The sequence below is a fragment of the Lemur catta genome, chromosome 18 (assembly GCF_020740605.2).
Source record: "Lemur catta isolate mLemCat1 chromosome 18, mLemCat1.pri, whole genome shotgun sequence".
NCBI lineage: Eukaryota > Metazoa > Chordata > Mammalia > Primates > Lemuridae > Lemur > Lemur catta.
This window is the reverse complement of record NC_059145.1, coordinates 21,218,552-21,230,615: the sequence shown is the minus strand read 5'-3', so window position 1 is coordinate 21,230,615 and position 12,064 is coordinate 21,218,552. Positions and strand designations below refer to the sequence as shown.

Below are 12,064 nucleotides of genomic sequence, written 5' to 3'. Positions count from 1 at the left end.
CTTGTGGTTCGGGGAAGAATAAATTAAGAAAGAAAAAAAAAGCCTTACAGTGTTAGCATTTATCTTTCAACAAACAGGAAATGAAAATGATACCATATTAGGAGCCACTTTATGTTATCCATCCTCTGTTCTTTAGTAAGTTATTGAACAGCCAAACTCAAAGATTCTCTGAACACATAATGCTAAAGGAATTTAGTTTTCCCAAGTGGCTCAGAACAATTAAATTGTTGGGAATGGCATTTTTCTACAGTTATTTGTTTTTTTATGTAAGTGCCTTAAGTTTTTTGGTGTCAAAACTAAAATATTCTCAGATTTTGAAAAATGTTTTGTTTTGAAATTATCACGGGGCAGAAGAAATTCAGGCATGTTTTTTAAAAACAAGTAGTCGTCTGCCATGCTGAAAAACACAAATTAAAGGGTGAGAGGGGGTGTTTACTCAAGAGTCTGCTGAATATTAATTGTGACTTAATTTGGGGGTGAACACTGCTGATGTACCAATTACAAAGAAAATGACAAATTTCTAAGTTTGGTAAAAGGAAAATCCAAAGCCTTAGCATCAAAAGGAATCATCTTGTCCATATTCCACCCAAAGGTCTGTCAGGCTGACCTTGTACTAGTCAAAGGTGGTGACGCTATGCTGCAAACACAGACCTAGAACTTGTATACACAGGCGTATCTATAACCCTGAATATAACCGCCATGGGGAACATTTTCTTATTTTTCCATGAGAACACTGCTTAGAATTCATCATCCATTTTGAGAATTATCCAAGAACCTCAATTCTACCACCCTAGTTCTGCTTTTCTAAAAGATGGGCAAGGTTACATGAAAAGGCAAAAATCCAACTTTTTGTTCTTGTTTGGTTAGTGCAAACTGATGTGTAATAACATATTCTTAGATGAGTTTTAGTCTTTTGATCAAGCATAGCTCTAACGCAAACTGTTTTAACCATTAAAGAAAGAAACCTGCCAGATTCACTTTTGCAGTTTTTTTTTTTTTTTTAAGGCAAAAAGGCTATAAACATTCACACCTATTGAAACCATATCCCGTCTCTGCAATGGCTGTCTTGCATTTAAAATACTAGCTGGTCCTTCAAAAAGCTTTCACATTCTTTATTACTTTTTATGCCATCATCCCATGAGCTCACCATCCCCCATCAACTTTCACGGCATTCTTTCATTACTAAAATATGAGAACACAAACATTTAATGTCAGCAAACATATTCCAGCATTCCCTCTTAAACTGTGAATCTTGTGAAAAAGCAAAGAAAAGGGGGTTGAGAAATTCAGTCCGAAGGTCACCTAAAAATTTGGTTGGCAACTTCTGAAATTTTTTTATTTGTGTATCAAAAGAGAATTACTCTCTCAAAGCTTTCCCGGTGGGTACGGAGTGAGTGTCTGGCAATAAAAGGGGCGACAATAGGCTACATGTTAGAGGGGGCTGTTTGTGCAGGGGGTGTTTTAATTACCGAGTTTGTTCACCAAGTCTGTAGGGTGATGGCAAAGTGAAAATGGTTAAGGAGGCAGGCACAACAATCACACTGTGCTGTGTTCAAATTCTAGCTTGGGGAGTCTGAGCACATTATGTAACCCCTTTAAGTATCTAGTTTCTCCTTCTAAATATGGAATAATCATCTCTGAACTCTGAAGGGTTGTTCTGAAGATGAGGTGAGCTCTTCTACATAACAAGCTTAGCAAAAATCACTAGTGCTCTATGAATGCTCAAAAAATTGCTATTTTTTTTTTTTTTTAATGAAAATGAAACCAGTCTAGTTTATCTAGATTTCTACTGGCTGAGGGTATGTTTGGAATCAGGATCCACGTAACAGGGGTTCAATGGAGTTTGCAGTTCAGCTAATGGGAAAGAGAAATCATTTTGAGCTTTTAAAGAATGGAACAGAAAGCTAGGAAAGATGAAGCCTGCTTCTTATAGATTTATGTCTTCTGTTCTTACTGTATCTTCCCCTCATCCTGGAAAATGTTTTCCCTCCCTTTGGCTGATATAGGTCATTCCCTCTTCCATTACCCATGGCCTCAAATTAGGTTTCAGATAGTCCAAGCTGTAAAAGATCAGGATTTGTGTATTGCTCCAGACCCACTGGTAACTGCCAAAGGCTAGCAACTCTGTTCAACATCTTCAAAGACAGAAACTAGGGAGATTAAACTCATTCTTTTAGCAGAGAAAAACGTGGTTTGGAGTTCATTTAACATCATCATTTTTGATGTTGTCAGGAGGACTAATCATTTTAAGGCCAATTTGGCGGTTCTCACTCATGAGAAACAAAACTGCTGACATAAAGGAAGGGTTTTGTGTGTGTAAGAATACTGGCATGATGGTGGAGAGGAGAAGAAGGGGCTGAGCCACGCATCTGATTTCACAGAGGCCAAGGTTTCTGTGGCTGTTTCAAGTCCTCTAAGCCTATCCTCATGTATTCTAGTTGAGGAAACTGAGGCTGGCTCAGTCAATGTGTCTGATATCTGAGGTCAGGGAGCTGGGAAGGGGCAGAAGTAAGACTGGAATTCTGGTTACATGGTGCTGGTCTGATGCTCCCACACTGTTGTGATCATGAGAATCACCTGGGACAAAAACTAAAAATATGGATCTTCTTTCCTCTCCCCGTGCCCATGCTGAAATAAGGAGGCAGAACCGGGCACATGTGCATTACCCCCATGCAAGGACGATCTCCGATTTAACTGTCTGGGGTCTCACCCAACACTCCTAGCAAGGGACCTGGAAGTAGGTATTTTTAATAAGGAGCCCAAGTGTCCAAATTAATCAGCTAAGTTTGGGAGATACTACTCTCTGCCATAGATTGAGCATGCCTTCGACATTGGCTGTACAGGTTTCCTCGGGGTTTTGTACACAATGATAATCCAAACACATTAACTTGACTTAGGCAGGGTATATCCAGCTACACAGGTCTCCAAAGTACATACAATCAAAAGAAGAAAAACAAGGGCAAAAAAAAAAAAAAAACAAAAAAAAACCAGTGAGTGGAAGGCGAACTCAGATTCTTCAACCAGATCAAGATTAGAGCATTTCTCAAATAGTTATTTTTTACCCATTTTATCAAACTTTGGTTTCAGAACTCAGCAACAGTGAAAACTTTTAAATGATTTTTTTCCCCACCAACGACAGCATTCGGGTGGTGGGCAATACATGGCTCATTTCACCCCAACTGAAGAATTTCCCTACTTTTATTGTATTCTGTCACCATCTTAACATTCCTTACATGGTATTATTAAAGACTCTCTTGACATTTAAAGCAGACGCACACTAATACTCAGTCATAGTCTAGGAATTCTAATGCTCCCAGAGTTAGGCAGCATTTTAAATTATGAAAAATAAGCGTCTTGGTTTTCAAAGTAGGACGTGGAAGTGAGAAACCTAGAGACTCTCTTCTTTTTCTTGGCTGCAGTCACAAAGCGGTGGCAATATGAAGCTATGATGCCGTTAGGACCTCTCTTTTCCCAGCGTGCTCTGAGCTTGTTCAGGGACAGTCAGGAGGGTCTGCGAGGCGGCCGCTGTGAGGAACTGTCCTGAGTATTGCCTCGAATGGGGTTAGAAAGGTCCAAAGGGGGATGCATTACAGATGATATATTTGCCAAAGTCTAGGACGCGGGTGTGATTACAAATAGCACCGCTAATGGTAGAGTAATCACATGTAAAGTCTGTACGGTAATTGATTTGTGTTAGGATTAATGTCTCCCTCTGCTACTGAAACTTGCGCACTTTTCTCCCTGCTGACATTTTCTTAGAGCTTACAGTTCCTCGTGTAGATGATTTCAAAAACTCTGGAGCGAGCCCAGCATCACTGAGCTAGTCTTGCCATCTTGCTATGGATTGCTCAGGAGAGAGCTCCCGAGGCAGAGAGGAACACAGCAGGGTTTAAAACCAGCAACTGGCCACTCCTGGGAACGCTAAGAACCCCGCTGGGCCATGAGGACCCTCTGGGGTGAAACCGTGAGGCAGGCATCCTCTACTAAAAGGGGTGCAGCCTGCAATGGCCGGGTAAGCCTGCTGGGCTTTTGCCCGTTACTCACCACTGGCCTTAATCAGACCTTTTAAACTCAGTTTCCCCATCGGCGTGATCTGCATGTGTTTGTGTGCAGGGACCTGAAAGCTACGTATTTGACTAAGAGGCCAATGATTATTACGATCACCATAAATTTAGCAACACCTTTTCAAAGGACAAGAAGAAACACTCCATGAAACATGCTCATTAAATATAAGACACATACTGATTTCTAAATGTTACATCTTTCTTTTTAAAAGTGACTCTTACAATCAAGGAAATAGGGTGGTATCTACTCACAGAGGGATTGTGAGGATTCCACGAATTCAGGGGTGTGAAGCACCGGGGACTGTGCCCCAGCACACAGCAGGAGCTCAACAGAGAGCCAGTCACGCGGTTTCTGAGCCGTATGACACAATCGCAAGCAGAACGGGGATTCAACACTTCTCTCCACAGCCGGTGGATTTACACTCATCAGTAGGGTGACCAGCTCGTTCCAGTTTGCCCAGGACTTCCCCAGGTTTGAAACCGAACATCCCAACTCCCAGGAATGCCCTCAGTCCCAGGCAAGCAAACTGGGATGGATGGTCACCCTATTGCATGTTGAACAGATACATGAATTTTAAAAAATACAATATATTCTTCCACTACCCACCTATCCTGCTCCCTCACCCTATAACCTAGGTGACTTCTTCAGCGGCTCCCTCGGCCTGGAATGTCCTTGCCAACAGCCCTGTCCACCCCAGTCCTCCCCTGGCTCTGCCTGGTGGGGCAGTTAAATGCATGCTGTCCTACCAGGCTGCATATTACTGGGAGGAAGGGGCCACCTTACTCATCTGTATCTGGTACTTTGAAGACAACAGGTGCTCGGTAAGTAGTGACTGAACAGAAGAAAATTATGAAAGAATGAAAGGTACCCACGCCTCCACTCCCCGCCCCTGCCAGGCAGATCAAGCTCAGTTTGGCTGACTCCATTTTTCCCTCGCCTGCTTCAATACTCATTCAATACTCCTATAGGCTGAGAGGTGGTATAAGAAGCTTGTCCCGAACCCTGTCCCCCGACACATGATGGAAACATATCATCTCCAACGCTGCTTCTTTCTTTCATTCAAAAGACATCTTCATCCGCCAGAGAAGATACATGACAATTTAACAAAGTCACACGGTCACAGAACAGATCCAAACCAATATACGTGGTCAGAAGGATGTATCTATACCACTAACATCTCAGCTTTCTAAAAGAGGTAAATTCTGTCAGAAAACTTTTTTCTCGCTGTCTGTTAAACCGGATGGTGTTCCCTTTCCCCCAAATGGAATTGGGGGAATTCAGCCACTGCCACTTTTTGTGATATGTCATCCACAGCGTAAAGGTTGGGAGGGCTCACAGGCAACATCCTACCCGAGTGAACCCAGGTAAACTGGATGAACTTGAATTTAAGTCCCTAGGCCAATGTCTAGTGGACAGTGGGTGCTCAACTGTCATGGAAGCTTCAAGGGCTTCCTTATAATCCTGGCCGAGGTGTTTCGCGTAGACTGTCCTTACTCTCAACATATTTCCAGTTCCTGTGCCTCTGTCCCTCGGTCCTGGCAGGGGTGCAGGGAAGGCCATATAAGGTCATGTACACTGATTATGGGAACTTTTCTCCCCCTCCAATTCTAACTCATTTTGTTGACCACACATCATTCCAGAAGAATCTGTCCAAAGAAAACTAACAGATAAAATCTTAATACATTCCTTGACCTCAAAAAGCCATGCCATTGACCCAAATGATTCCAGTGGTGTCTGTCTGTCTTGCTGTTAGGTGTCTATGTGTACAGTGTAAGGAGCTCACACACTTGGTGTTTATAATGTTGGGCTCCCAGGTAACAGTTGGGCTACAACCCATCTCGTCCACTAGTAAAACATAAAGAATTATTCAGAAAGGCTCAGAACCACTAAGATGCCTTTTTGACTCCTCTTTCCTCTCAAGGAGACCAGTAAAAAGCTCCAACAAGAGAACGGAATGAACCAACCCTTCTCTGTTAACAAGCTGTACACAAGCAGTCCACTGCTAAGAAAACATTCACCATATATTTTTACACCTTCCAACAAAAATTTAAAAAATACTGATGTATCTTGCCTTTTGGAATTGATACATCTATTAAGACGCTGGTATTGTAAATCAAGTCGTATTTTAAATACACAGGGACAGGACAGTGCTTAGACACAGTGCTGATGAGAAGGTCTACGTCAGACTCCAGAGCCCATCACCTTGATTTCTATCCCGCCTGAAATCTCACCATTAGAGACTTAAAGGCTCTGAGTTTGATTAAAGTGTAGTACTGCATAGACAGCTCTATGGAGGGAAACAGTTCTAGCCACTATCCCTTTTAGCTAGCAGGTTTTTTTTTTTTTTTAATTTGCATCTCATTCTTTAGGAAGGTTTGACTGATAGACCAGAGACACAAGGGCCTTCGATTTTGGGTCAGAGAAAAGGTTTCTGGGGATCATTTTTAAGGGGGCTGTATAGGTATGCAGGACAGCTCTCAAGTGACCTTCACCAGCTTCAGGAGCTGACTGACTCTGCCCTCTGAATTCTCCTGTGGAATCTTTTTATGACAACCCTCTAGGTTAGACACAATGAACAGCCATCCATGTATACTCTAAGATCACATGTGAGCTTATTGGATTTGTTTTTACAATGGCGGCACATGTGTGGTCTCTCTCTACCAGGTGTAAACACTAGAGGCTTTAAGCACCACTCTGCAGAGAGAGAGAGGCCCTGTGAGTGTGGGTGGTAGAGGGGGACTTCTCCTCCTACTCTAAAAACAGCAGCCACCCTTTGGGAATTGTTCAAACCTTAATTGCTCTTTCCTGTGATGCTAAGTGGTGCAAATGTTTTTCAAATTCAAGTTAATCAATGGTAATTTTATAATATACTTTGAGAGATACTTGGAGTTTCAGGTATTTCCTGGATTGGGAAATGCCTTCTTTAAGGGAAAAAGAAGTCCAGTTGAGTGCAGGGCATCCTCTCTAGAGGAGGTGATACACCAGCCTGTGGCTGAGAGAATGGTGGATGATACCAACAGAAAATGCAGACAGGCGGGCTGTTTGAGCACAAGTGTCTCTTTAGAGTGTTCTTGCTGCTGTAGGGACCTGACTGCCCCAGTAACTCAGGTTCTTTGGGCACAATGACTGGTAGTTAAGTGAATGAAAAAAATATGTTTCTAGACAGGTGCATGAAATGACAAATGTGACAGCAAACAGAAATGCTGAACTTCAGAGAAACGGGGAGCCTAAAAGGAATCTAGCTTTGAGTATAATTGTCCTGTGTTCGAAACGCCCCCAAATGTGCTGGGTTTGCAACCCAAAGACTCCCAATCTAACTCTTGGTGAAGGCTTCTCTTAACTCTATCTCAGGGCAACAGTGCTTTAAATACTAAAAACTCTTAATATTTTCTTGTCAATTTCATCTGCTTCAATAGTAACTAATGGATATACAATCTGCTTTGGTTCAGACACTTTCAAGCATTAAAACCCTCTTTAGAGTAAATTTCTGGTGTTTTTACAAGAATCTACTAGTGTCATCTAGCAGACAGCATCATTGGAAAATCATTTTGTAGTCTGTTTTTCTTTCTAGAATGTAACAGTGAGGAAGGCAGCCCTGTTTTAATCCCTGTTGTATTTTGTAGTGGCTCCAGAGAGGTTTCTGCTATGGAATAGGTTCTTAGGAATGTTTTACTAAAGGAGTAAGTAGCTGGATGAATGAATGAATGAATGAATGAGTATCCCTTAGCCAGTCTTCCATGACCCCAAGATTGGCAAGCACTTGTCACATGAAGCTGCTAACAGGGAAACCTGACCAATTTGATGACTAAACTGGTTTTATGTTATACCATGGCTAAGAATGGAGAGGCAAAAAGGGGTGAGCAGAACTGTAGGTAGCCAGGAAACTAAGGGGACAAGTTGCTAATAATGCAATCCAAATTATTTTTTCTGATCCTCTTGAACAGCAGTTGCTTGGCAGACTTCTGTAACAACCAGATAATAAATATCTTCATCTTATATGAAGAAGAAATAAAAAGAAGAAATAAAAAAGAAGAAAAAGAAAAAAGGAAAGAAAAATAAATATTTTCAGCTTTGCAGGCCATACAGATTCTGCTGCAATTACTTGACCCCACTACTGTAGTGCAAAAGCAGCCATAGATAATAAGTAAATAAATGGACGTAGGCATGGCTGTGTTCTAATATGACCTTAACAGGGCACTAAACTTGAACTGCATAGACTATTCACCAGTCATGAAATATTATTCTCTTTTTGATTTTTTTCCCCTACCAACCACTTAAAATGTAAAACTCTTCCTTAGCTTGTAAGATTTGGCCCGAGGTCTGTAGGTTGCTCTGGACAAGGACTATGTCAACACTCTGAGAATTCTCTCAAGCTTTGAAGAAACCAAACATGACAGAATTAGCCTGTCCCTTCTTCTATGAAAGCAAATTCCCCAGCAAAAACATTAATATTATTAGGTACATCACAGGTAACTACTGCACTGTAACTTCTGGCCAGCTCATCTTTGATTTCTACCACAAGTCAAAAAAACCTGCCTTCCATTTGATTTAGGGTTGAAAGATGAAAGGAAATCTATGAATAAATGAAATCTATGAATCAATGAAATAATCAAAGAATTCTTCTACCAGTTCGTATTACTTCTAGGCCACGCCCACCAAAAAACAACATTAAAGCTGCCAGGAGATACCCTCATGACGTATTGGTGGCCTAATTCTCTTTCTCCTGACCTGTCTTTGTGGAGAGTGAAGAATAATTTAAATAATAGAGGCCAGGCATGGTAGTTCCCGTCTGTAATCCTAGCACTCTGGGAGGCCAAGGCAGGAGGATCCTGTGAGATCAGGAGTGCAAGATCAGGCTGAGCAAGAATGAGACCCCATCTCTACAAAAAATAGAAAAACTAGCCAGGCATCATGATGCTTGCCTGTAGTCCCAGCTACTCAGGAGGCTGAGGCAAGAGGATCACTTGAGCCCAGGAGTCTGAGGTACCAGTGGGCTACGAAGATTTCACTGCACTCTAGCCTAGGTGACAGAGTGAGACATTATCTCCAAGAAAAAAAAAAAAAAAGATAAAGAAAAAGATACCCAGTTCCTGAGTAATTAACAATGGCCCAACACTGAAATTTGCAGTCTGGAATGCCTATCTGTCATGACAAATCATGACAATTCTGGTAAACAATTTATTTTAGCCCATGATTAAGAATTTAATTTTCTGAAATAAATAAATGTAGGAACTTGCATCACTTTATAAATATCAATATGTACAAATTTTGGTAATAACAGTCATATAGTTTATTGTGTGGAATCCAGATTTTCAAGGCATTACTGTGCTTTAATCATAAATGAACATTGGGGGTGGATTAAATCTACTACTTTTTTTCTTCTCAGTAGCCATGCTAAATTTAAAGATGTTTCCAAAGACTTATATAAAATTTGGGGGATTGTGTGATGTATCCTTTTCCTGTATAAATATCTTACTGTCCTAATAAGTTTACATCCATAGTTTGAATGGAAAATATTAATTGGCTAAAGAAAATAACTTTTGAGAAAAATTCTACTAAAATATGTAATTTGTCATATAAGATAATAACTATTTTTAAAAAAATCCTTTCTATCCTGAAAAGTCACAACAAAAAGTTTAAGTGTGTTTGGCTGATTTTTCTCTGCAACTATTTGAAGCTGTAAATGACTTAACTCAGTAAAATTCCAAATGTAATTATCTTCTGTACTTAGCCTAGGGCTCTCCATATATCTCAGCATTGCTGTCTTGCATACAAAATAGGCTTTTCGATGGCTGGTAACAATATAATGTACAACATTGTTTTAATTTCCCCTAGTCGGCTAACCTCTTGCCTACACTAAACCAGCCAGAGAAGAAGCCACAGTGAGTCATCAAGCACTCAAAAGCATTTTGGAACTCGGCTGCATAAATGGGGTTTGCAGGGTCAGGCTTCTGCATTTTGTACATTTGAATAATCTCCATTTCTGACCTAATTTTTACTTTTAGAAACTAATTTTCTATTAATTATACCAAGAATGGAATTACTGTTAAAACATGGCCGTTCATCAAGTTACACCCGGAAGTAGAACCCATCTTAAAAACATCCTCGTCTCTCACAACTGGGATCCTCAGGAAAATATGCACGAGTTTCTTTTCCCTAGTCATAAATTACATTAAACATAGCCCAGTGGATTTCCAAATACCAGATTTTATATATATATATACATATATATATATGCATATTATATATATATTATACATCTCTGAATGTGTGTGTTTAAAACGTGCCCGGTGAACTCTCAATTATCCTTAGCGATGGAGAGAAAAAAGGACCATGCAAAATGAGGAATAAACCCACAGATAAATTCTATGGTAACTTTGGAAAACACAGTTTTTGTGTGAGCTCTCTCACCCAGTCTTGGTCCCCCTCACTCTTTCTCTCTCCATTCACATCCATTCTCTCTCCATCTCTCTCTCCCCAGCTTGTCTTTCTAGCTCCAGTGTAATCATATTAGCAACTTTGGGGACTTACACCGACAACAGATAACCGGAAAGTTAAAAGGAGAAGAGAGAAAGGAGGGAAAGTGAGAGAGAGGCGGAAAGCAGGAACTGAGAGTTGACCGTACACATAGGTGCCCAGAACGTGGGAACATCTGAGCAGCAGTTCCAAAGAGTGAAGATAGTGAGGCTGAACTTGCCTGAAGAGGCAAAAAAATAAAATAAAATAAAATAAAATAAAGGACAACAACAGGTTTTGGACCTTCCATTCAATAATGAGTACACAGGAACTCATTACAGAACACTACAGAAATTTGGAATTTGAGGAATACTGAGGTAATATTAAAAATAAATTTGGTTTTACCTGTAGCTCTAACTGCTGTACAACCTGCATTTGTACTCTACATTGAGCTGTACTTCTATCGTCCAGCGCATGCTCACTGTTGAGATGTCTGCAACAATACATAGAAAATCATTAAGTGAAATGGAGAAACAAAAAGGAAAATATAAGTTACCAGGATGCTTAAGCACACTCTAGGCAGCGGGTCTAGTTCCCAGTGGGTAGCGGTTTAGTGCGTGGCCTGCCCTTTTCCCCGTCCCCACCATTTGATACTGTCATTACATATAATTTGGCACACTGTTATCACCAAAATAAAAGTCTTCCAGGGAGAAGTTCTGCAGGGCATCTGGACATAACCATTTACACATAAATAAGGAAGTTTAAGAAATGAAGTCAGGGCAGCATTTCAAGACCATCCCAATGGGTAGATATCTTAGCCTACGAGGTATTTCAGAAGAGTCTGCTTTGTAATGGGGCTGAATAGGATTGTATGTACCCAACAGAACTGATTTTATATAACTGATGACACATCCATACACTGAAATGCATTAACGTGAATGTCAGGGATGGCAAAGTGGAGAAAAGCAACTTTAAACATATGAAACCTGAAAGAAACATAAACCTACACATGCAAATTATGTACCAATGGGGGTGGGTGGGAATGCAGACAACTATTTAAAAGGAAAACTCTGCCTGGGTTCTTGCAAACCACCTGGATATCCAGTTTATGGATGATTCAGGCCACATGCTGAGAATGCCTGTCTTGTGGTCCCTTTTACTATTTATTAGACTTTCCAACAGGGAAAAGGCTAACAAATTGAAATTTCAATCAGTTTTAGCAGATGCGGGAGCTCTGGTAATCAGAGGGTTGAATCAAAGCCTAAAATCTTAAAAATAAAAATTCATGTATCCACATTCCTCGGTCCTTGCCTACTAATGATACAGAAGACTTAGTGTGTAAAGAGACATTTGCCTCTAATTTTATTGACAAGATCGCCATAAAATGGAGGCTGAATCACAATTTAGATTTAAGATAAAAATAGCCTAATACTTCAATAACAATAGGGATAACTAGCTGATTTTTAAGACTTTGGGGTGCTAACCTATTTCAGGTGCTTGTTCCAGATATGGTAGAGATGAGAAATTTAAGACCTGGGTCTGT

The 12,064-nt window shown here is 40.5% G+C and overlaps 1 protein-coding gene across 6 annotated transcripts in view; it reads right to left on the bottom strand.

Annotated features, from left to right (window-relative positions):
- Window positions 1–12,064, bottom strand: part of LOC123623006 (forkhead box protein P1) — a 163,273-nt gene that overhangs the window by 32,787 nt on the left and 118,422 nt on the right. For all 6 annotated transcript variants that reach the window (XM_045529636.1, XM_045529635.1, XM_045529637.1 and 3 more), the window contains one exon: window positions 10,927–11,014. In XM_045529636.1, the coding sequence (XP_045385592.1) occupies window positions 10,927–11,014 (88 nt within the window). The remainder of the gene's footprint in view (window positions 1–10,926; window positions 11,015–12,064) is intronic.